At 52.6% G+C, this 24,578-nt stretch overlaps 1 protein-coding gene across 3 annotated transcripts in view; it reads right to left on the reverse strand.

The window, feature by feature from the left end:
* JADE2 (jade family PHD finger 2) overlaps window positions 1-24,009 on the reverse strand; it is a 76,486-nt gene extending 52,477 nt beyond the window's left edge. The window contains exons 1-4 of one of the 3 annotated variants that reach the window (XM_061457061.1): window positions 23,951-24,009; window positions 16,389-16,446; window positions 13,377-13,462; window positions 2,376-2,533 (exon numbers count right to left, since the gene is read on the reverse strand). In XM_061457061.1, coding sequence (XP_061313045.1) covers window positions 2,376-2,533; window positions 13,377-13,462; window positions 16,389-16,446 — 302 coding nt within the window. In that variant the 5' untranslated portion in view covers window positions 23,951-24,009. Of the gene's footprint in view, window positions 1-2,375; window positions 2,534-13,376; window positions 13,463-16,388; window positions 16,447-23,148; window positions 23,545-23,950 lie in introns of those variants that run through there. The other 2 variants (XM_061457062.1, XM_061457060.1) reach the window with 2 other exon arrangements.
* Window positions 24,010-24,578: the final 569 nt, after the last annotated feature.

Below are 24,578 nucleotides of genomic sequence, written 5' to 3' on the forward strand. Positions count from 1 at the left end.
GCTCTTGCTCACAGTCTGCTGAGCATGACTTCAAGGGAAGTCACAAACTCTTCGGAGAGCAAGGCTTGAACTCCAAAAGGCATTGAGAAAGAGCTGGAAGCATCGCGAGAGGCAACTCATCAAGGATTATGGCACAGTGCTGAGCCTGAGGACACAGCAGCCTTCCAGTATCTGAAGGGGGCCTATAGGGATGCTGGGGAGGGACTCTTCATTAGGGACTGTAGTGACAGGACAAGGGGTAACGGGTTCAAACTTAAACAGGGGAAGTTTAGATTGGATATAAGGAGGAAATTCTTTCCTGTTAGGGTGGTGAGGCACTAGAATGGGTTGCCCAAAGAAGCTGTGAATGCTCCATCCCTGGCAGTGTTCAAGACCAGGTTGGATGAGGCTTTGGGTGAGATGGTTTAGTGTGAGGTGTCCCTGCCCATGGCAGGGGGGTTGGAACTGGATGATCTTCAGGTCCTTTCCAACCCTAACTATTCTATGATTCTATTCTAATCCAACGAGCAAAATAACCCAAAGCATTAGGAAATTCTTCAGAGCATGACCTGGTGGTGGAAGTGAAACCCAAGCTCAAGGCAAGTGTGCAGCACCAGGCTGTGGTGGGGTGTCTGATGTCCCCTCCGAAGCCTGCGGGCATGTCCCTGTGGTGACATGGGTGAGACCAGGGGAAGCCTGGAAGATGATGACACAACTCTGGAAAACACAGCCATAGATGGAAGCTGAAAGTAAATGGATCTGCTTAGTTTAGAGGAGAGAGGACGGAGAGGAGACATGAGGGCAGCCCAAAACCATGTGAAAGATACTGGGAAAGGGCTGGTGCTAGAACAGGACAGAGTGGGATGGGGATGCTGGAGGGATGACCCGCACCAGCATCGCTTCAGGAGCGTCCCTGTGTGGGAATGTGCATCACTGTGAAAGCTTCCCCAGGATCCCTAAAACCAAGGGCTTGGCAAAAAGCAGAGGAGCACATCCACAGCCTGCCTGCCCTGAATCTGGGCTCCGAGGTCTGGGATGCAAAGGCACCCGATGGAGTAGGGAGAAGCAGCGCCCGCAGCAGCCACAGGTCAGGCTGCCTTCCCATGGGCACCACCGGCCCCGGCAGCCCCAGGCTATCACTTTTCAGCTGCAAATAGCACGGGCACAAGGCCTCAGCTGGGGAGCAGAGCACTGAGGAGCCCAGACTGTGGTTAGCTATCAAAGACAACTAAAAAAAGATATTCCACACACAGGAGGATTTTTCCCTGTTATTTTTTTGCTGGGCTTTTTTTTTTTGTCTGGGTTTTTTTTTTCCCTTCCCAAGGATTAAATCAACTCAACAGCCCCTTTACAACTTCCCTTTTGATGTGTTCAGCCTCATTAAAGTTTCATTTCTCTCTCTGTTTTCCCCGGGGGGAGGAAGGGGAGCGTACACAAAAGTTTACTTCAGCAGCAGGGCCGGCAGCTGCAGGAGCAGCTGCTGTTGCTGTGGGACAAGCAGAGCCTCCACCAGCTTTGCCCAAGCCCCTCAGCAAAGCCTGGCTCCCGCGGGCAGCCCCAGCATCACGATGCTGTCAGCGGTGTTTGTGCACCCAGGGTCACGCACCACGGAGGGAACGGGGGAGCTGCAAAGCTCCTGCGAAGCCTGCGAGCTGTGGAGTCCGACCCTGTGAGGTTTAGGGTCTGACCCTGCCAGTTCTGGGGTCCCTTCCCAACCTGCCTGCTTCCCTCCTCCAGCCTTTCCCCCGCGCTTCACCCATCACCCCGGGATATTCCCACACACAGAGCGGATGGGTAGCAGCTCCCCCACGTCGCTTCTTTTTTAGCCCGAGCAGCTGTTTAAGTGTCTATTTTAAACCTGAGTTCCCTATTTTAAAATAGCTAATGAGACACGGGGCTAGGCCGATAGACGTCGTCGCTACGAGGTCTGCGAGATGCTCCTCTGTTCCCCGAGCTGCTTTTCCAAGCCAGGAACCTCGCATGCCCATCACACTTCCACAGACAGCTTACACGGTAAAGAGGGAAGGTTTTAGTCCAAGCTCTTGCACCCCTGCCATGAAACAGCAGCAGAGCCATGTGTTTCTAGACCGAGATGCATCAAGCAGCCAAGCAGAGGTGGTTCTGGGTGGTTTTCTCTTGGCAGGTTTTTATCCTCCCTTTGATTTTATCAGGTCTTTCTAAAACTTCCCCAGTAAAGAGCAAGCAAGGAGCCGGTCACCCGGCACAGCAACCTGCTGCACACACAAGAGGGACTTCCAGCAAGCAAATGCCTAAGACAAGATGCAGCAGGAGGTCCCCCGCATCTCTGTGCAAGCCCAGGATCCCGATGCACTCCGAGATGGTGTCCATCCCACCAGGACAGAGAGAACCAGGCACATGGGACCCCACTCACTTACCTGACCACAGGCTCAGGAATGGCCTCTGCACTCGCTGGCACCTGGACACCCTTCTCCCACTCCTGCCTCCAAGGATCAGCCAGGATGTAGTACTCATCAGGGCTCAGCTGGAAGGAGTCAGGGATCTTCATGGCTGTTATCAGATCCGTACGGAAAACCTGCACCGGAATAAAGAAAAGGTCCAACAGGCAGAGTGAAGGGGTCTGGCAGAGGGTGCAAGCCTGGCTGAGACACAGACCGAGCATCGCTACTGAACTGAAGAAACAAGAGGCTGCTTCCTCTTAGGGGATCAATGTTTTCAACATAGGCACAAGAGTATCCGCTCCAAATGCCCAGGGATGCGCAGCAACTGGGCTTCTCCACACCAGCCTTACTGGGGAAAACGATGCTCCTGATGTGAATGAAGCTGTGGGAAACACAGAGCCCTGACCACCATCATGTCACCTCACTGCCCCCAACACCTTCGTGTCCCCATCACATCACCTCACTGCCCCAAGCAGGGACACGTAAAAGCTGAAGGTACCCTATCATCAGGGCTCAATTGCTCCAGTGGTCACCAAGGATCACAAGGCAAAATATAGCCATGAGGGGTTATGCTACAGCTGGAAAACATCCACTAAAAGGTGATCTAGGTTCCTGCTTACACATCCACAGCCAAACACACAGATTTCTCCTGCCCCAACAAACCTCCTGTGATAACCAGCCCTGGCCCCCTCCTCTATGAAAACCCTCCGAGCCCCTCGGACAGTGAATGGGCTTGTTCTCCACCTCAGTTCTGGCCCTGCAGAGTCTTCTCCCAATATACTCCAATAAAAAACTGATTCCAAAAATACCCCTCACAGTAAATAAGATTTTCCTTGCAGAGGATTGCCTGACAGCAACGACTCGAGCAATCCTGCCTCTTGCAGCATAAAAATAAATTGTAAATGAAAATGGATGATTTCTTCCTCTCCACCATCTGCTATTAGCTGAGATAATAACTAACAGTGCCAGCAATCATGCCTGGACACCAGCTCGCTCTGTCTACCCCATCCCTGCTTCTTCTGCATTAACCTTCTGTGGGGCTGGGATGGATCAGGTGTTCTCTTTAGACACTGTTCAATTCCCAGGGCCTATTCCCCAAATGAGTATTGCTTTGTCAGAGCCACAATAAATGATAAAATATGGCTTGACACCTTCCATACAAAGATAACTGCCTTTGGAGAGAACTTGGGAAACCAAGTCGGCTGAGATACAGGAAACCAGACTTTAACTAAGACCACTGAGACCAGTATTTAGGTCAGTTTATTTAATCCTCAGAGTCTCAGCTCCTAACCCAATTAGAGTTAAATATAATACATAAACAACCTTTTCCATCTTGGGTCCTCTTTGAATCTTACTGGTACCTCTTGATGCATCTGCCTGGAGGTATTTTTGCCTATGCCTATATAAACCTGATGTGAGTTGGCCAGACACAGCCTCAGCGCATCCTTCAACAAACATAATTAACAGCCTACATATTACAGTCAGAATTAGGTTCAGCTTGAGAAAGATCAGGGTCCTTCAAGTCTCTGTGCTACAAACGCATGGATCCAGACGCCACAGTAACCTTTTAATACACTGCCAGTGTGAGAACTTTAACAGAATGATAAAATACGAAGCCAGACGTTAATTAAACATGAGAAGGGATATGTGAGATATCACAGCCCTTCTGGGGCTGCAGAGTAACACAAGCAAAGTAACCCTACTGTGGCTTGGTGCTTAAAATACAATGTAGAAACGCCCTCTGCTCTTGGCACCCCTGCACTGCCAGGGTCACAACTCGGGCAAACAGCATCTCCCATTACCGAGGTTTGGTGCCCATCTTCAATGAGGACAACACAAACCCAAGTGACTCTTCTCACATCTGACTGCTCTGCTTTGATGGATGAGATGCTCCCCCATGCCTGGACCACATGTGGCTGAGGGCGGTTTAAGGGATGGTGCCAGCTCCCTGCTCCAGCCACCAGCCCCATGTCAGGAGTGATGCACCACTTCTATACTGCTCCATTTGCCAAACTGTTATAGCAAACACTGTTTTGGAGACACTCACCCTTGGGATCTGTGGGCAAAGCCAGGTCGGAATGGCTTCCAAAGGTGCTGGGCACCCAATAGGTTTCAAACCTCCCTGGACTGGACCCTGCTGACATCCAAGTGCCCTCCACCTCCTTTACTGCCAACCCCACCACCTCCTGAGGACACCCCCTTCGATGCCACGGGGTGCAGGAGCATTGCATCACTCCTCTGTGGCACACAAACACACAGTTCCTCCAGGGCCCCACAGGCAGCACAGGGCAGGCAGCAGGCATGTTCATGCTGCTGCTGCAGGCACACGAGCTGGCAGCCAGCACAGGACTGCCCTTTCCAGCCCTCCAGAGGGACCAGCCATGTCATAAATACCCCCGGCATCCTCTCTCCCTGGGATGCTGGCACCCAGTGCAGCACCTTTCTAGAGCCTTACCCCAAACAAGGATCCCCACTCTCTTTTGCAAAGTCAGCACCAGGCAAGAGCCTGAGAGGTGGTAAGCCCCATCACTCTGCTGTAACACCAGGCGTGGGCAGCCACAGTGGATTTATGTCAATGCCTGGCCCATCACCTTCCTCCTGCTGATGAAGAGCATCACGGAGGCGCCTGAACTGCATCGTGCAACCTGCCTAAGGAGGAGCTGGCAAAGCTGCTGGGGAGCCTGGTCCCCCCAAGGGCTGCTGCCCACGGGTAGGAAATAAACCAGATCCTCATGTCAGAAACTGAACACATTTTGCCCTGCTTAGAGCTATTACTTAGGTAACCTCCTTAGTGCTCTCAGCTGTCAGCTGGGGTCACGGCTTTGGTGGTCCAGCACCCTGGAGCATCCCACAGGCAGCTGAGCTGCCCGTGCATCCCACACTGCTCACCACCACTCTGAACCAGCAGGACCAGCCTCACCAATGCTCTGCAACACCCTCAGCAGATGCAAAACCCTCCAGCAAACCGCCAAACGTCCCTCATAGCCTCTGCACTGGAAAGCGCAGCACGGAGATCAGCCCGCGGTCTCATTTCTCCCCCCTGCATGGAGCAGATCCCAGGCTCATGTTTTCCTGCATTAAGCCTTCCCCAAACTCATCCCTTCTGGCTTTTCAGCTCACATCGGCGCAGAAGCTTAGTCTTAATTTTAAGCCAAATCAGCGCGATTGTATCTCTTTCCCTGCCGACGATAAGCCACATCGAGGGCTGGATTTGCAATCTCACGACTTCATTTATTTAGTTCCTCCTTGGAAAACAGATAAGCTTGCCCATCCAAAGGCAGCGTGCGCGGCCGCGCTTTATCACCACGCCGCCTCTGTCTTTTCATGAAGAGCTGGGAATGCTCAAATTATTAACTATCAAAGCAGAACACTTTAGAAGCGAGCGGAACGGCACAGAAATTGTAAAGGAAAGCAGATCAGTTGTCTGGAAATCTCCCAACAGCTAATACGCTCAAATTGTAATCTAAATGTCTTTTTGTTTTGAATTGTCTGGGATTAGGGTTGGGAAAAGACTCAATTATTCTACTCAAACTCCTCTGAATTATTTATGAAAAGCAAATAAAGGATAAATTGGGCACTGATGAACCGAGGACCTGGCGGTGAAGAGGAAGTTGGGTACCAGAAAACAAGCAATTTTCCCTCAATAGAGTGTTTACTGTTTCTCCCCGGCTGCAGGAGCTGACAAATCGTCTCGGCTGCCCCGCTCCCCCCCTCCCCAGCCCTGGCCAGGCTCTGGCCTCCCCTTCCAGGCCGGCAGCGGATCCGGTTTATTGCCTATCGATCCGTGGCAACAGCGAAGGCCAAACCGAGACGTTCCCTTTATTACCTCTGCTTGCTCGGGAACCGCAGGCAGGATTCAGTGATGCTCGGAGATGCATCACACCAATGCCCAGAGGCCAACCTCGCCCTTTGCTAGCATCAGCTTTAAAGATGGGGAAAAGAAGTGCAATTGCAATAGCCCAAGATATGCCTTTGTACTGCTCCCCAGACCAAAGAACTACTGGGCAAAACCAGACCCGAGCTCATCCCTCCTGTCCAAGCACCACCAGTGCCACCACAGCCTGGTCCTGCAGATCCAACTGCTCCAGCCTGGCTTCATTTCTAAGGTCTGTGAGCCTTCAGGCCTTGGTACTCACATCTCACCAGCCAGGCAGGCTTGTATTGCAGACCTCTATCCCCCCATCCTTTCATCCCACCAGCTTGCAGTGCTGGAGTGACTGTCTCCCCCAGGACAGCTGGTCCTGGAGGTTCAGGAACATCAAAAGTCACTGGGACACCAAAGCCATCACATTTCACAAGGATACATCAGCCTTTTCTGTTACTTCTGTGATCTGCTGTTGAGAAGCACAAGCTGTATTGATATTATCTCAAAATAAAAAAATCCCCCCAAGCTAATTAAATATTACATATCTTCACATCCTAATGCTTTACTTGGACCCAGTTTGGTGTGGGAAGGATGTTCCTGTGGTTATGGCAAAGACTTGCAAGGCAGGGGCTGGATTCAGCTCCTGCCTGAGCCACATGCCCCTTGTTTAGCTCCAATCTACTGCTTCACCCATCAGACACAGCCATTCCCTTCATCCCGAGATGGCTGCGAGGCACCTCCATGAGCTCTTCGTGGACCAACATCTACTTGTCCAACACCTGGACCACCTCCAAGAGAAACACCTACCCCTGGAAGGAGAAGCCATGGTGCACAATGCCTCACTATGAAGGGAAGGGCAATGGGAATGCCACACAGCATCACAAACTGCACTCCCATCCCTCCCTTAGCAGAGGGTTCCCAGACTGCAATGCTTTGCAGCTGCATTCCTTCTCCTCCTCCTGTGTCCTCCACAGCTGACCAGCCCCTGTCTGTACTTCACCACCTTTCTGTGCAATCCTCATATTGATTTCCAGGTTCTCTGACTCACTCACAATCCCTTTGAACAGAGTGGCCCATCAATCTCACCACCATTCAGCTCTCACTTTATGTGCTCTGTCAAGATCTCAGCTTTTCAAGTGGCTGCACCATTGGTCTGAGCCTGCCAACTACTCCTTTAACTCCAAACACCAACCCGAAAACATCACATTCAGATCCTGCAGCAAAGACTTTCCACTCATACAAAACCAGCTCCTGGGCTGGAGCCAAAGAGCCCTATCTGGTTTGGGCTTTAACTCGAAACGAGAAGAAACACTCATCTAGCACTGGTTTTAATTAGCTTTGGAAGCAGCAGCCAGCCCAGGGACCGCCACGCAGGATCCACATGGATGAGCGCACCCAGCGAGGCAGCACGACCTCAGCAGCACCCAACATGGGTGCTCTGAGGTCTGCAAAGCAGCCCGGGTGGAAACCGGCTCTGAAGGCAGCAGGAGGCTCAGCCAGGCACAGATGGGCTCCAGCAGGACAGGTCCCCCCACACAGGGCTTGCTGAGGCGGCAGGAACTGGGTTACACATTTCCCCCTGCACCCTTGGGGCCTTTAGACCTTTCTCTAGGGGTGGAAGGATGAGCTCCGGCCCTTCTCCCATTCCCAGCATGGGATACAATTCTTTTAACACACAGTAACATCTATATCCCTGACAGTTTATAGGATAAAACACTCCTTTCCAAAGCATGACACACTGCAAAGCACGGGTTTGAAGCGTAAGAGAAATGAAGCCCATCGTTCAGAATCAAGTGCACGGTGGAAAGCACAATGTGCTCAGGAGGAAGAGGGGGAACGGGAGAGGTGTTGACCACAGCCTGCACCTCAAATCTCACATTTGAATCTATTCCCTCCTATAACCCAATCTGAATCAATTACCTCCTATAACCCTGTAACACATCTGCGATGCTCACACAGTGCCCTCACATCCATGGTGCCATACGGCATCTCACATGGACCACCTCTCCATAGCGAGACTGGCAGCAGCAGGTCAGCATATAAAGGATGTGGGAATGCTTTCTGACACCAACATAACAGGCTTTGATTAGCTTCTGGTACAACACTCTTCTCCCAAAGCAGCTGTGTCCTGTGCACCCCGCAACCATAACCCCCTTCCTCCTTCCACATCAGGACCAGGGGTGTCTCCGGCTGCCTCATCTGCAGGGCTCCCTGCTCACTTCCAGCCAGTGCTATTAGCCCTTCATTCTCTCAAGCATAAAATTGTTTGCTGTAGCTCATGAGTCACAAGGATTTTCAGAGAAAGAGAAAACAACGGGAACAATGGGAGCCCTGGGAATAGTTTTTGGTTGTACAAACTGTCTTCGTATCAGCTTGAGCCGGCACCTCCACGGGTGCAGCCCTTGGCTGGCCAGCCCTGCTCCCCTCCAGCCCTATTTCCCTGCCATTATATCACAGTTTTCCAGCCCTTTCTAAGAGGAGAGGAGCACTGATGCTCAGTAGCAAGGCTCTGAAGCACAGCAATGCCTGGTTTGTGTGTGTAAGCAGTGATACTATCTGCCTGTGGGGGAAAAAATACTTACTCTCGTGCTCATTTGGGAGCCAGCCTGCTATCTCTTCATCTCGCCTTGTTTCCTCTCACAATGCTGAATGCTAAAGATCCAATGAACAACAGAATTTAAAATAGGAACAAGAAGCATTTTTGTTTGGCCCTTCTCAGCATTCAGAAGACAATGGTATTAGACTGCTATTCCCATGTCAGCTCAGGAAAAGTGACAAAGCCACTGCGGTCAAATCTTTCAACAGACGGATTTACTCCTCATCCAGCCCAGCAAAAGCATGTCCAGTCTTGCTTGGCCATCCTCATAAAAGCCCTTCGTCAAGCATGGAAAGCCCTGGGACTAAATTCACATTGCACTGGGCCATGATATACCTATCGCAGGGGGAAAACCAAGATTCAATGCACTAAGAGTTACCTTTTAGAAGGTTTTAGAAGGAAAGCAAGGAGGATGTTGGCTAAAAGGGTTAAATCCTTGTAAAGAGATATAAAAAGGCATCTTTCAAAACACGGAAGCAGTATCTAAACAAGGCAAGCAGAAAATAATGTAAATTGTATAAATCTTGTGGTTTCCCCTTCATCTTGAACCCTGCCTGCAGCTGCGGTCTCCTTGCTTCCAGAAGGTCTGGACCGAAGGAGAAGGGTGATGAGGATGTCCGGCGAGAGGAGCAGCACCCACTGAGGAGAGCTGAGACCACACAGAGCTCTGCAGCTCGGAACAGGGTGGCTGCAGGGCTGCCAGGCAGGTGGTTAGCACAAAAAGCAGGATTCTTTTCCTCCCCACTGTATCTTCTATCAGTGCAACTCACTGCAGGATAGTGGTCTGCATCCCAAGTAGCTGAGGAGCTCAGGACCAACACCCCGGCTAAGGCAGTGATTCAGAGGCAGCATCTGAGGGAGTCCCCAGGCTGCTGATGGCTGGGAGCTGGCGGATAGAACTGGCAGCTATCACTACACACTGGCCTTGTTCCTGTATTCTCTCCTTAGACACTGACAACTGTTCTCTGTCAGGAACAGGAGAGAGGGCTTGATGACTGCAGTCTAACCAGCAAGGCTTGCGCTCGTATCCCCAGCAGCCCTATAGCCGGGGGCAGGATTGCACTAATGCGCCGCTAAAAGCAGCAGAAATCCACACTTCAGGCACATCTTACTCCCTGCTGCAGATTCAGCATTCAAAACAAGGGAGGACCTGAGTGAGCATCCTCCTCCCTCCAGCTCCTGGAGCAGGGAGCACAAGCAGCACCTCCTCACTGAGCTCCTTGGCCAGCAGCACCCAGGCATGGGTACCGACCACCACGCTCCATCTGCGTCCAGGTTCAGAGACAAACAAGCTCTAATGGGATTAATTAAAATGACCAGATCGGTAGACTCCTATCAATGCAGATGCAAGAAGCTGCTGGCACCTGCCCACATCCATCCTCTGCCTACTGGCAGGGCAGCAGAGCCATGCCCATGCCTGGGGCACCATTGGCATCGCACTGGAGCTCAGCCCTGAGGTCTCTGCTGCCCATGCTTGGGGCAGGAGAGGACAAGAGTCATCTCTGCAAGGGAGGCAGCCAGGACAGAGGCCTGGTGCCTGGGACACATCAGGAAAGAGCCCGGGCAGAGCCCCGTGACAGGCACAGATAAATATAATCACCCTCGCTGGCAATGGCCCCCTTGGCGGATGTTTACAAACAGCTCAGTACTTTTCCACGTTAAGAAGCTTGTTTTTCCAGATGCCTTGTATCGGGTGGTTTTTAATGTGTGGAGTTAATCCCTTCTCACAGAGTCTTTCATAATAAACATCACCCCCTGACCTGGCTAATAACTATGGAACACTAATGCTTTGGAGTCGTTTCATCTCCTGCTCGGGTTGGCAGGGGGAATGCAGACTGCAGCTCGCAGACCAACGGGGCCATGACTTTGAGAGGGACAGCTCTCCATGCACACAAACCCCTGCTCCCCCAGCCTGGCCTCCAGCATCACCACCCCTCTGGACGTCCCCAGAACCTCCTTGCAATACATTCACCATGCTCTCCCTGTTACCCTCCTGTGGCTGCCATCCTCAACAGACAGCAAAGAGAAAGGTACTTCACTATTTCACGTGAAGCTGTTTGACAGCGGTGTGGTTTATGCTTTACGCTTCCCAGTACTTGCTCCAGCAGGACACAATGCCCATCCCTCTCTGTGCCTGAAATGCTTCAGGGCTCCTGCAAGAAATCCCCTGGGACATGCCAAACCCTGCAGGTTTCATAGGTGACAGACAGTGGATCCCACACTTGGATGCTCACAGCAAGAAACACTGGGTCATTCATGGAAAACCATGGAAGATGCTGTCGCAGAGGAAATCCATAAACCAGCGCTCACTGGGATGACCTCCAAACCATTACCATGTGCTGCTACACGTCTTGGACCTGCTGTGTGTGGCAGTCCACATCCAACCCCATGGACGTGTTCTCCTGACCCCTGGGTTTCACCTGGAGCTGAATTGGGGCAGAGCTGGATGCCAGCAGCTGCAGGGGAGATGCAGGGTAAGGGGAGGCCAGCTGAGACCTGGGCTGCTCCCATCTGCTCAGGTTCCCACCATGCTCTTGTAAAAGATGGTTTGGCAGCTTGAGCATCCTGGCCCAACTCCAGCTTGAGTCATTACTCATGGCCTCCCCAAATTCCCCTGGAGTTTCAGTTCAGATGTGGCACCGAGGTTCACTTTCTGTCCCAACTGCTGCTAAGCTGGGCACTGTTAAGCTTTTGCTTCACTTTATTTGTTCCAGAGCTACATTTCACTGAGAACTATCCTCTGGGTATAACAGAGCATGAAGCAGAGAGATAAGCCTGGCCCCTGCAGGCTCCCCATCTGATGTCTCGCCGGGTGCTGTGGACTGAGACCTAGTTTTCACTCCAGCTGTTGTACAGCAGCAAAACTTGGATCCGGGTCTGAACATCCTTCAAGTGCAGAAGTGTTTTCACTTGGGAGTCTTGGGACTTCCACCCAGTAACTTCATTAGCAGACAAGTAAACTGTGGGTGTCACAAGTCACATCCTTGCACATGTGACCAGGTCTACTGATGAGCATCCCTGCAGGACCCCTGAAGGCACCTCCATGTCAAATCTGATGATTTATTGCCATCAAGCACAGGGATGGGCAGTTATTTCACAGTGTCCCAGCAGGAGGAGATGCCCGAAATGCTTCACTTTTTCAGTGAGGGATCAGCTCACAGATTACACCCTCACCCATTTCAAGAGACACATCTATAACCAAAAAATGGCATTACCAGCCCTAATGCACAACTTCCCGACAGCCTTGTCAGCAGCCAGTGACATCTGCACCCTGGTTCTTTGTTCTCTAGAGTGTTTCCAACTACTTCCGCTGGTAATAACAGCTTTTCAGCCCCTCTCTTTATCCAAAGCACAAACAACTCAGACTTTTAAAGTCTGTCCATCGCCGATCCCTTAGATGCACCAATGCAAATGTGTCAGAGTGGCAAGAGCCAAGCACAGCTGTGATTCACGCAGTGACCACAGGAAAACCTCAAAATCTCTACTCAGCATGATGCAAAGGGAGGATGTTAGAGAGGTTTGTGCTTAGCCACAGCCTCAGGAGAGGTGTAACATAGGGGCTTGGGATGGAGTTTACAGCCTGTGAGCAGGCATCAGCCGTGCCAGCCTCACCTGCTTCTAAACATAGCTCTGTTTGACTCCAGACCCCGGTCCAGAGGAAAAGGAATGCAAGAACAATGTCCCTCTGGCTTTGCTCATGCTGCTCTTGAAAGGAAGGTGACCACCACTAAACACTGCAGTTGCTACAACAGCAGCTCATGCCTGGTATAGTTTCCATGTCTAGTGAAAATGTATCCGAGGCACGCAAGGGAAAACAGGGCACAGCATCATCCCTTCCAGCACAGTCCTTGGGAAGCAGAGTTCCCCCGACCTGGTCGCAGCCCCTGCAACACAGAGCTGGAAAGGGCAACCAGGGCAATGCCCCGGGGCAGGCAGCACTGCCCTGTGCCAGCCAGGAGCAAGGGAAAACCCAGCAGCAAGGTCAGGCACCAATGGCCTCAGCTCAATGCCCTTGAGCCCCGTGACAGGAGGAACCCAACACAACTTGATCTGCAGCTCAGCTGTGCCGTGTCTCATTTCACAGCCCTGAACCTCCCACTTGCTCACGGGGAGGAGCCCTGTGCCACTGAGCCACCCTTCCTGGCATCAGTGCTATGACCTGAGCTATTAATGAAAGGGCATCCAGGCGGGCACCAAACCAGGGAACCTCAGCCATGTAGCTACTCTGATAGTGCAGGACCTCCCAGTCCCACCAAACTCCACCTCTCCCCACTTGCATCAACAGGGATGCAGTGAGCACAAGAACCCCTCACCCTCCGTCAGTGATGTCTGCAGGGTACCTCTGCCTGCTCCCTCCCAGCAGAACCAAGCACAAGGCTAAGGCCAAGGCACCACTGGCTCCATCATCCTGGAGGATATCCTGTCCTGGTACCCACCACCCGCAGCCAGCTGTGGTTGCCATGCACATCTGGTTTTTCCCTAAAGAAAAGCTCTCCTCTGGCAAAAGCCCACGTACCTCAGAGGGCTTCTTCTCCTTCTGCCGTGACCAGGGGGATTTGGTACTTGGAATCTTGGAGCATCTGGAGGCAGAGGTCGTGTGACCTGCAATAAGGCAACAGAGACAGGTTACCTGGAGAACAGATCCATTTTATTCCCCATCTTTGTCCCCACCCCACTGCCACTCCTACAGCCTCAACCGAGGCTCTGGGTCAACACTAAGAGGCAGTAATACATTGACGTGGCATTACTGGTGTGCACATCCCAGGGTACTTCACCAAAAGAGATTAACGTTACTTTCCTGCTGCTATAGATGATTGAAGCAGAGGCTTCTGGAATGCAAACATTAGAAATGAGAAACCTAAAGACATGAAGTAAGAACAGCTTCTAAGGGGGAATGAGCAAGGGCTCATTCCTGAGATCTGCTGGGATCAGGAATTCAGGAGGTAAGACTAGAAGTTTTCTAACAAGGATGCGTACAGAAAAGGACCTGAACTGCTCAAGGACTTCAGACCCCATGGTCAGAAACACTGCCCAAATTGGGTCCATGCCAGGACTGAGCATTCCCATGCCTGTTCAGCACCTGGTGGGAACCATGCAACAGGACACATCAAGCAAATGAATTTACACTTTTCAGCAGGAAGACAGCATTTGCTTTGGGATTTGGGATTTCTTTCCTCTGGGAGCATTATGAATGGACTCTCACCATCCTGACTGGAGCAGTATCATCACCACTGCTACCACCTTCCACAAGGCAAGGGCAGCTGAAGCCTGGAATGTGCTCGGACCATGAAGTTATTAATCTTTGTTTCCAACCCAGGTGTGTTACTATCACTAAAAAAAACCCCAAAGACATGTATTTTGTAATAAGAAATAATAAACTAATTATTGGAATCTTTTTATAATGAGGAGGACAGCTGGGTCTTCTGTAGAGCAGGACCCCTCCAGATTCCAGTAGATAGAGATGTTTTTGGGGGGTGCAGCAAATTAACTATCAGTAAGTCTATTTAACACTGATATTACCCTTGGATGGCTGAGCAGGAGGAAACCACACCATGCACACAGGGAACTGGCAGACCTGATGGAGCCATGCACACAAGGGCTTCAGGAGCTCTGCCCAGAGGCTGAGCTGTCCCGAGGGACCAGGGCTGTCCCTGATGCAGTATCACTGCGGTGGGAAACGCGCCTTCCTCTGCCAGCTCAGGCCATTGAGTCCCTCCTGAGCCCAGACAAACTCACGTGCCTATTTCTGCTGGCAGGGCAGGAGGCACTGGTTCACCCTGCGCTCTTTGCACCCTCTTTCTTGTACTCCATGAAATGAAGCCCAGATCTGACAGCATCAGTCGTCCCCAAAGCACCCCTGGTTTTCTGACTGCAGTGTCAAGCTAGGTATCATTGGTGGGCTCCACACAAACGCCTTCCTTTAATCATTTCAGTACACAACAGGACTCCCTAGGGAAAGCCCACGGCTGAAGTCCCCTGCTGCAGCCACCGGGAAATGCCTCCGGACTCAGTGAGCTCCTCAGAGCATCGCAGCACCAGAACCACAGCTTCTACTGGGAGACTGAGGCACTACATCCACCTTGCCCCCTCTTCCCTAGCTACAGCGCGGTGCTACAGCTACACAGAGGTAGATAACGTGCCACTGCCATCCTTTCCTGGCAGAGGAATCAAAAGGAAGGTCATCACTTTGTTTACAGTTATCCTGCCGGAGAGCATTTGTCAACAGCTTAGATGTCACCTGCAGCAGGAATATCCAAGCCCAACAGAGATAAGGCCATGTTGTTCAATACTGTGATTAAAGATGCCTTACCCCCGAAAGGCAGAGCAGCCAGGTAGCACGGCTCGGCTCCGTAAGCCTTTGAGCATGTGGGGATTAGGAGAGGGGAAGTTGGGAGCACGGCTTCCAAAACAAACCCTCCTCTGAGACAGAGATGTTTCCTTGTACGAGAAGCCAGCGGCGCTGGCAGAGCCTGAAGCACTTCCCATAGGCACAGCTCAGCCCCCGGCCCCCTCCCTACGGCTCCAGCGGGATGGGGGTCCCCTCCAGCAGCCAAACAGCAGGTTCCCATCGGCAGCAATGGTGCGAGCTGCACTCAGGCTGACAGGTTTTTTTGGCTATAGCTGTGGGAACGGCAGCCAAACCCAGCGAGATCAGCCCTTCCCTAACCCCCTGTAATCTCCCCATCATCCTGTTAGGAAAAGGCCCAGAAGTTTTAGTGTCTTTAGCAAAGTCCCGTTCGGTCTCGGGTATCCAGCGGCCAGATCCTGTAAAGTGTGGAGAGCAAAATCCCAGCACGGCCCAGATGAAATTACTGTGACATTCGTAAGAAACCAAGGGGAACCAGGGAGAAACTCGGGAGCCCAGACAAGGGATTAGACTGGTGCCTGGAGGGTACTGAACACGAAGGCACTGCGGTATGTCTGCACTGGGTGAAACCCTGGAAGAAGTGGGAGAGGGAAGCACTCTATTTATAGCCAAAATCCATGTTTATTGTTGAGCACATGCTTCTGTGCCTTCCTGAATGAGGATGAAGTGAGGTAGATGGTGAATAGCAAGCGTGGGCTTGCAAGCTCTGCTGGCTTGAACCTCATCCCTTTTCCCACATCACTCTTCAGCTCACAAGGAGGGAACAAGGCGGCTCCGGTTTTAATCTGACTCCACTAAAAACTTCCCTTTCCCCCAGTACAACTCAATCAAGAGCTAACCAGTCTCAGGCTGCAGCAGGAAAGGACAACTTGCCTATAAAGGGTATCTGCTTCGTTAGCAGGTTTGCCATCAGCAGCTCTCCCTTGCCCGGGCTCCTTACAGAAGGGAGACACTCTCATCAGTACAGAGGAGCCACAGCCAGGCATTTAAATTGCTATCAGGTTGTTGCTGCATCTCTGACAAACCCAGCCCCGCACACAATTCATCGTGCAGAGACTTCCCAGTAAATGCAGCTTCCTCCACTCTTTGCAAAGTTAATTATTCAAGCCTTTTCCCTGCTGGAGGTGAATCTCGTTCAAAGCCTTGAATTAAAGGTCTTACTGTCAGTGGTGTCTGAGTTATCACTGCTGATCGAGTACTTGCGTCGTTTCTCTTCCATCTGTAACAAAAGAAATTGAACATTACATGTGATGTCCAGGAAACCCGTCTCAGCACCAAGTCACTGTTATCTCTGCATTATCAACACACGGAGTTACCTCAGCACCAGCCAGCACTTACCCTCACACGCACACCTACCCAGGGGCTTAAAAACAGGAAGAAAACAATCCTCATAGGGCTTTTCTGTAAGGGTGTCAGTATCTCAACCAGCTTTCCCTTCTCCTAGGGGGACCAGCGAGTACACTCTTATCACCCAGCTTTGCATGGTGATTTGCCTATGAAGGATTCACAACCAATGGCTCTGCTGCTGCAAGAGCATCATCGCCTAAGGATGCCAAACCAGGGACCATGATGCTGTCGGATGGGACAAAAGACATCCCCGCTGGGAGCCACCCATCCAGGCTGCAACTTTGAGAAGTGCACACGTAGAACAGAAACCCTGCACACTTTCAGTACGGCTGCAGGGGGAAGTCCAAGCATCCTGGAGCTGAAGAGGACCCCTGTGTACAATAAGCCTGGGGTTTTACCCTCTGACTCATCTTCCCACTCAGGCAGCATCTACTTCTAAGACTTCTGGTGTCTCTGTCACACAGCCAGCACACTCTAGCCAAGCCTGAAGCATGCTTCCCATCACCCAGAGCTGCTCTGCCTGCTCCAGTGCAGCCCCAGGGGGTGAGCAAGTGGCTTCTGCACAGCTGCTGTGAGCTCTCCATCCGCTCAGATACAAACCATGGCACTGGGTACCACTGCACCAACTGGGAGGACAGAAGACCCATTTCGAGCTTGGGTGCTGGTTTGCTTTGTGACTATGAACAAACCATAGAAACACTTGAAATCAGAGGGCTCTCCTGGAGTTGCCCCTCAGGAACCAAGCATTTGGAGTTGAAAGTTAAGTACCTTTATCAGTAGGTGATGGAACAAGAAAGAAGGAAGAAGGAAGGGGAAAAAGACAGAAGGAAGGGATCAAAGAAAGGAGGAAGGGAAAAAGAAAGGAAGAAGAGATTTTAAACTTCTGAAGACCCCAGCTTATCAGTGTGGCTGGTGGCTGACCAGTGTGACCCCAATACAGGGCTTAGGGAGCGCTGGGTGGGAAGGGCTACCCATGGACCAGAGACCTCTCCAAGAGGCTGTGAGCTAAAATACACCTGCAGAAAACAATGTTAACCTCATGGACACCTTCCTAGTGGTTTCTGAGATACTCTGTAAGAACCTCAGGGTGCTGACATGGCACACACACTGCTGCTTCCCTCAACTGGGAAGTGGGAATGATAATAAAACACTGCTCTTGTGTGCTTTGGTCACAGCAGGTACTAGAAGCACTCAAACTGGATAGGAGGCGAGAGCATGTCATCCCCACCAAACAACAGGAAAAGTCCCACATAAGCATATAGAACCTCTGCAACGCCTGTATTTTACACTATATGTGCTATGTTTTATCACACCATTATAAGGGATAATACTACCAAGTATCATAAACCTTTAACTACCAGTGTTGTGGTAAGGCACAAAATGTTCCTTAAGAGTATGGCAATATCAATACTTTCCCCCATGGATTCCAGGGGAAACAGATGTTATTAAACCAGCCTTGTTGCAAGCAGCCACCAGATTTTGCTAGGGGAAAGCGATATTGAAGATGGCTCTAACTGCAGTTTACTTACTGTTAGTGGGAATTCGACCTGAACCTTCTAAACTGGTTCCTCCTGGTTTGAAGTGGCTAACAGAGCACAAAGCTGGAGCTATGCTTTTATTGCTCCTGGAGTTCCTCGTCACAGAGATTAAATAAACCAAAGTCAATGGGGAAAAGAAACACCTGAGCTGAAGCAAAGAAACGCTACTGATAACCAGTGAGATTTCCAGTGCTTCCCATCTTTGCCTTTACAGCAAGACAGTGCCGTGGGCATCCCTTTCCTTCCAAGGGAGGGAAAAAGGTGCATGATTAATGTACAGCACAGCTGTCAGGATGCTGGGACTGGTTTTGGCTCTGATACAGATGTGAGAAGATGCACTGCTCGTCCCTTTAGTTGAGCTTGGTCCCCTGCATCCTGCTTCCGTCCTACACAACATACTGTTACATGCTCACTGTGTAACAGTATGGATTTATATTCACATACAGCAGTGGTTCACACTGCAGGTAAAATAGCAGCTCTACTTCAGGAAATCATTTTGCCACTGTTTGGCAGGATCCAAGACAGCATCCTCTGAACCAAATTGCATTAAATTGCTCTGAATGAAATCCTGGCTTGAGCAAAGCGCTGACATCTCTGAACACAGCAGCAAGAAAAGCAACTGCTGCCTGGGATGGGAATGGCACAGAACAGCCCCACAGGCGCTGTGTGCCTAAAGGGAGCAAACTCTGGGGCAAAATCCACAGGGTTCAGCCAAGCCTTTTCAAAAAATGGTAACTTCCAGGCAGTGCTAAGAAGATGCTGTTTTCTGATGGACTCATCTTCTTGAGCAGTGAAATAGTATGGTCCTTAACAGAGGGATTTTCTGTAGAAGTAGTAACTGAGCCATTTTTCCACCTGGAGCACAGGGTTATAAAGTCTGATGGTGGCTGGCTAAGCCATTGGAACCCAGCACAGGGACCCACTGCCACATCCCACCCATTCCAAAGCGAAGGAGCTCCAGCCCCCCAAAAACCCCCCACCGAGCTCATAGAAACAATTCACTTGGTGCGCATCTGAGCCATTTGGAGTCTCCACAAGACACAGTCTCTGCTCCAAAACGACTCTTCTGTTTACATTAGAAGCTAATTTCACCTTGAAGTGACCCATTCCCTGCATGGCATCATCATGAAAGTCATCAACAAATACCAACAAAATTTGTAATACTTTGAGCAGGTCACTGTTAGGTCAAACTTGGCCCCAAACCCAGCTCTTACAGAGCCAGAAACCAAGAGGAAGGTTTCTATGTATGCTTGCTTAGAAAATTCAAACAGAAACAGATGTGGGTTTCTTTTCTAAACAAATGAACATCCCCCTGAAGTGTCCGCAACTCAAACCCACAGGCAAAGCCCAGCTCTAATGCCTGCGAACCCAAAAACTGCCTGCAAACTTACCACATGCGCAGCATCGCCTTTGTTCAAGCTGAGAAAGGCAGATAGATGCTAAACCCGGGAAGATGATGGCCCCCCATCAGCCTAAACAAATGTAAATCACTAGCGCCAAGGACAAATTAGAAAGATTTGAGGTGATGGCCTCAGGCTGCCTGGTCCAGCAGGGGAGGGGCTGGAAAGGAGCTTTTGGAGATGCAGCCCATGCAACCAGGGAGAGGTGAAGGCAGCAGAACTCTTCACACACAGAGATGCTCAGACCCTGAGCTCCTGTCCCGCTTCCCCACTGCTCCCATCCACACTAAACCACCATCCAGCCTCATCCAGCAAACAGCTCCTCACCCTCTCCGGACCCCTCCACAATCCCTGGGGAACTGCGATGTCTCCCAGCTCCCTGTGAACTCTTTGGCACATCGAGTCCACAGGGGAGCTCCCAGCAGCATCCCAACAGCCTATGCAGGGGCTGTTTGTGAGAATGAGCTACTCTGGACTGTGGTGAGCAGAGAAATGCATCCATGCCTGCGCTCACTGCTCCCACAGGGAACAGGCACAGAAACCTGCATCAGTTGCAGTACAAAACCCAAAAACCCCCAAGTATTTGTCATCGTGTCATCGCCTCTCCCCAGCGCCCACCCGCAGGCTCGGGGATGCGCCGCGCTCGGTCCCCCCTTTGCCGTCACCTCTGACGCTGTGACAGTTGAGCAACACCGGCTGAATGATGTGCTCTGTTTGCGAGCTGCAATGAGACTGCAGAAAAACCACTTCCCTGTTTGTTCTTCCAGCACAGAAATAGGAACACAAACAGAAAGAGAGTGCCCCCAGCGGCACCCACACCGCTCCGGCCGGCCCGCACCCCGCTCACGGGGACCCCCAACACCCGGGGACACCCGGTCCTGCACCCCCCCGTCCCATTGTCTGCACCCCGGTGGGTACCGTGGAGCCGAGGGGCTGCTCTCAGTGCATCCCCTCTGCCTGAACTATTCCTTTGCTCTGTCTAGGAATACCAGCCAGTTGTTAGAAAGTATAAGAGGGCCGGTATAAGCAAGCATAACTATAGGAAGGGTGGAGGGCTGGAAGGTCCCAGCCTTGATGGTACAACGGTTGTCCCCATAGGATTTCCCTTTCGTTAACCACTTTGGAGCCAAGCACTGCTATAGGAGGCTCTGACGGAGCAGCAGCATCCTCCAATGCAGGCACAGCCCCTATTTCACAACAACAGCAGAACAAACTTGTTGACCGAAGGATGTGCAGCGGCTGTGCCAACAGATCCTGGTGCACAGTCCTTACATCTTAGAGCGGGGAAGCCACACTGCTCCTCTCCTACCCTCCCTTGTAACCCTGTGAAGTGTCAGTGTGGAAAGGCACGAGCCTGGTACCCAGAACAGTCATTTTCTGGGCGGTGGGAGCCTGTCCCTGCAGCTCCTCTGCCTCCTCCACAGCCTGCTGTCAGCTCCCACCTCTTAAGCAAGAACTCAACTGCCCAGGTGAAGGGAGAGCCATTCCTCCTCTCCTCCCCTGCATCCCTGCCTGGGCTCCCTGGGGCAAAACTTCATCTCATTTAAATTTAAAACAAACCAAGCCCCGTTTACTTCCTGTGCTTTGCCCTTTTCCACGTCTACAGGGGGATGCTTTGGGGTTTATTCCTTTACTACTGACATTTATAACTTTGCTTGCCTCTTCTGACTCCTTACCCTCTAATTAGCCATGCTTTTTTCTTCAGCAAGCTCAGACAGAGCACAGGTAATCAGAAAGGTTATTGCGGGCACTTGGGGCCACCCCTGCCTTTGGGCAGGAGGAAGCAAGCGGGGACACAGGGATACAGGGACCCGTCTCCTTGCCCGCAGTCGGCTGCCCCATCCTACAGGTCTCTGAGCATTCCCACCTCAGAGAATCAACAGTTGCTATGAGCACACCACTCTTTGTACCAAACACCCACGAACAGGCAAAGACCAGATCTTATTTGAAATCCCTTCCTTTGGGGACCACCCATCCACCAACTTCCCAAACTTGGGTGTCAAACACTACCAGCAGCCACCAGTACTTCAAATGAACAGCATCTCCCTGCCTACAGACCTAACGTGTACTCTCCCATGCTTTACTCCAAGCCTTCATTTTTGGCCATCAGCCCTCAATTTTCCTAGGAAAAACAAATTTAACCTTTGATTTAACCTTTCGGCAAGCTATTTTTACTTCTATCTCAAGCTTATTTTAACCTCAGTAGCCAATAAACCCTTAAAGGTCAAACACCATTCCTAAGAGCGGGGCTCCTTACCCCGGGGAGAAAGGCTGAGATCACCGATTTTTTGCCTTTCCCAAGCAAAACCCCCTCGGAGCAATGTCCCAGCGGTAGGAGGGTCTCAGCTCCAACCCATCAGTAAACAATATTCACCGTGGGTGCTGAGAGCAGGAGCTGGGAATTTTCCCTCTGAATGCCATCCTTCCCTTCCCACTCAGCGCTCAAGATGTACAGGTATGGAAAAATATATATATATATATATATGATATCTCTCCTCCTAATTGCACCCGAGGTTGACAACTCAGGAGCTCCCCTGCCTCTGCAGCGCTTCCCAACTCCAGCTCGGTGCTTCCACCAGCCAGGGAGCCCAAGGTAAGGATCCCATCCCACCCTGCATCCCACCCTGGGGCAGCAGGTAAAGGCTCTATCTCACCCCATCCCACCCTGGGGCGGCAGCTAAGAGCTATCCCATCCTGCATCCTGGGGCGGCTGAGACCTCAATCCCACCCCGGGGCTGCAGGTAAGGGCTCCATCCCACCCCGCATCCCGTTGCAAAGCGCTGGATGCCCCGTTCGGCAGGAGGGAAGCGGCGCGGGGTCCCCGGAGGATGAGGAGGGAGCCCGAGGGCAGGTGCCCGGTTCCGGTTTGGGGGGGGGGGGACGGACGGCACCGCACTACGCAGGACCCCCACGGCGCACGGGGACCAGGGAGGGGATGCGTTTGTCCCTGGGGGATACGCGGGGCGGGGGGGATGAGGGCGCCTCCAGGGCCCGGCATCCCGGGGACCCATCGGGGACAGGCGGTGGGGAAGGAAGGGGGAATGGAGCGAGGGAAGGGCAGGCGGGAGCCGGCACCGCCACGCCCCCGGGCAGCGCCATCCCGGCCCCGCGCAGCGCTGCGCGCCCGCGGGAACCGCGGATCCTCAACACAGCCCCCCCCCACGGGGCCGCGCACCGCCCCGCGGAGCCGCGGAGCGCGCTCCCGCCCCGCGGCGGGCAAGGAGAGCGCAGGGCTGCCTCTGCCGCAGTCATTAATTCGGGGTGGTGGTGGTGGTGGTTGGGGGGGGAGATAAATAACAAGTAAATAGAGAATGGAATCAAAACAACCGCGGCGGAGCCGGGAGCCGACCCTGGAAAAGTTGGTGTTTACGTTCCCGCTGCCTCCCTCGTACACTTTAAACCAGGAGTGACCAACATGCGCAATCCGCCCCTGGAAATGCTGCACATCCCCCGCCTCGCAGCGCTTGGGGAGGGTGGGGGGGGTAGGGAAGGGGGTGGAAAAGACACACACACACACACAAAAAAAAAAGAGAAATAAATCAAAAATGAAGATTTTCAAGAAATAAATCAACGGCAGCAAAAGCCGCGGAATCCCCTCCCGCGGGAAAAGCAGCCCCGCGCCCGCCGCGCCTTTACCTTTGCCAGCAGAGTGTCCTCCAAGAGTTGAGCCGGTCTCTCGGGTTACGGGCGGGGAGGAGGCGGGGGGCGGGGGATGCTCCCGCAGTCCCCGGCCGGGAGAGCCCCCCGTCGACCGCCTCAATCCGGTGTCATTGCCGGGGCCGCGCCGCCGGGGCCCTCCTTTAGGAGCGCCCGCCCGGTAACTCCATGGATGCAACCCCGCTCCCAGCCGAGATGGCCGCTCCGCGGCGGCCGGGCGAGCCCTGCCCGCCTCCTGTTTCTCTTTCTTTTTCACCCCGCACTTCCTCACGCTCTCCTCGCCCCGCCGCTCGGGCTCCGGCAGGGAGGCGGGGAAGCGACTTTCGGAGCGGGGACGGATAATGGTGGCGGCGCTTCCACCACCACCACCACCACCACCCCCCCCCCCAACCCCAACCCCAACCCTCCCCCCCTCCCGCCGCTGCTGCCGCCCCAAACGTTCAGTTTCTTCCCGTCCGTCCTCCCCGCGCCGCAGCGGCAGGGCCGGGTGCGGGCAGCGCCGGTCCCATCCCGGCCCGCTGCCGCCCGCCCCTCACCCCGCCGCCGGCCGCCGGGGCCCCATGGCGCTGCCCGGAGCCCCGGAGCCGCCCCGCAGCCGGCCCCGCACACACCCGCACTCACGGCTCTTCCCCCCCCACCCCCCGCCCAGCCCCGCTCCGCTCCGCGCTGCGCACACGCGTAAACGGGGCCGCTCCTTAAATAAAAAAAAAATAATAAAAAATAAGCTTATACTTAAAAAAAAAAAAAAAACAGCCCTTTTGGCGCCATATTAATGACGTACTTCAAATTTGCCATTTCTCCTGCGTCAAAAAGACGGTTCTTGCCCATCGCGGAGCGGGCGGGGAACGCGGTGCGGAGCCGTTTACACACACACCCCCCCAGCCGTGCCCCCCTCTCCACCCGCGCGCACACACACACACACACACACACACACACACACACACACACACACACACACACACACACACATACACACCACACACACCCCTTCCCCGCGTAGCAAACTTCCGCGGCCGCGGGGCGGGCGGGCCGGCGGCGTGGGAATTGCCGGGGAGGGCCACGGAGGGGCTGCAGCAGCGAAGCCCCGTGTGCGTGTCTGTATGTGGGTGTCTATAGACCGTGTATGTGTGTCTATAGAACATGTATGTGCGTCTATAGGACATGTATGTGTGTCTATAGAACATGTATGTGCGTCTATAGGACATGTATGTGCGTCTATAGACCATGTATGTGCGTCTGTAGACCATGTATGTGTGTCTATAGACCATGTATGTGCATCTATAGAACATGTATGTGCGTCTATAGACCATGTATGTGCGTCTGTAGACCATGTATGTGTGTCTATAGACCATGTATGTGCATCTATAGAACATGTATGTGCGTCTATAGACCATGTATGTGCATCTATA

The sequence above is a fragment of the Pezoporus flaviventris genome, unplaced genomic scaffold, assembly GCF_033815535.1.
Source record: "Pezoporus flaviventris isolate CSIRO_AGI_PZ_B2104156 unplaced genomic scaffold, CSIRO_AGI_Pfla_v1 ptg000023l, whole genome shotgun sequence".
In the NCBI taxonomy this organism is placed as follows: Eukaryota; Metazoa; Chordata; class Aves; order Psittaciformes; family Psittacidae; genus Pezoporus; species Pezoporus flaviventris.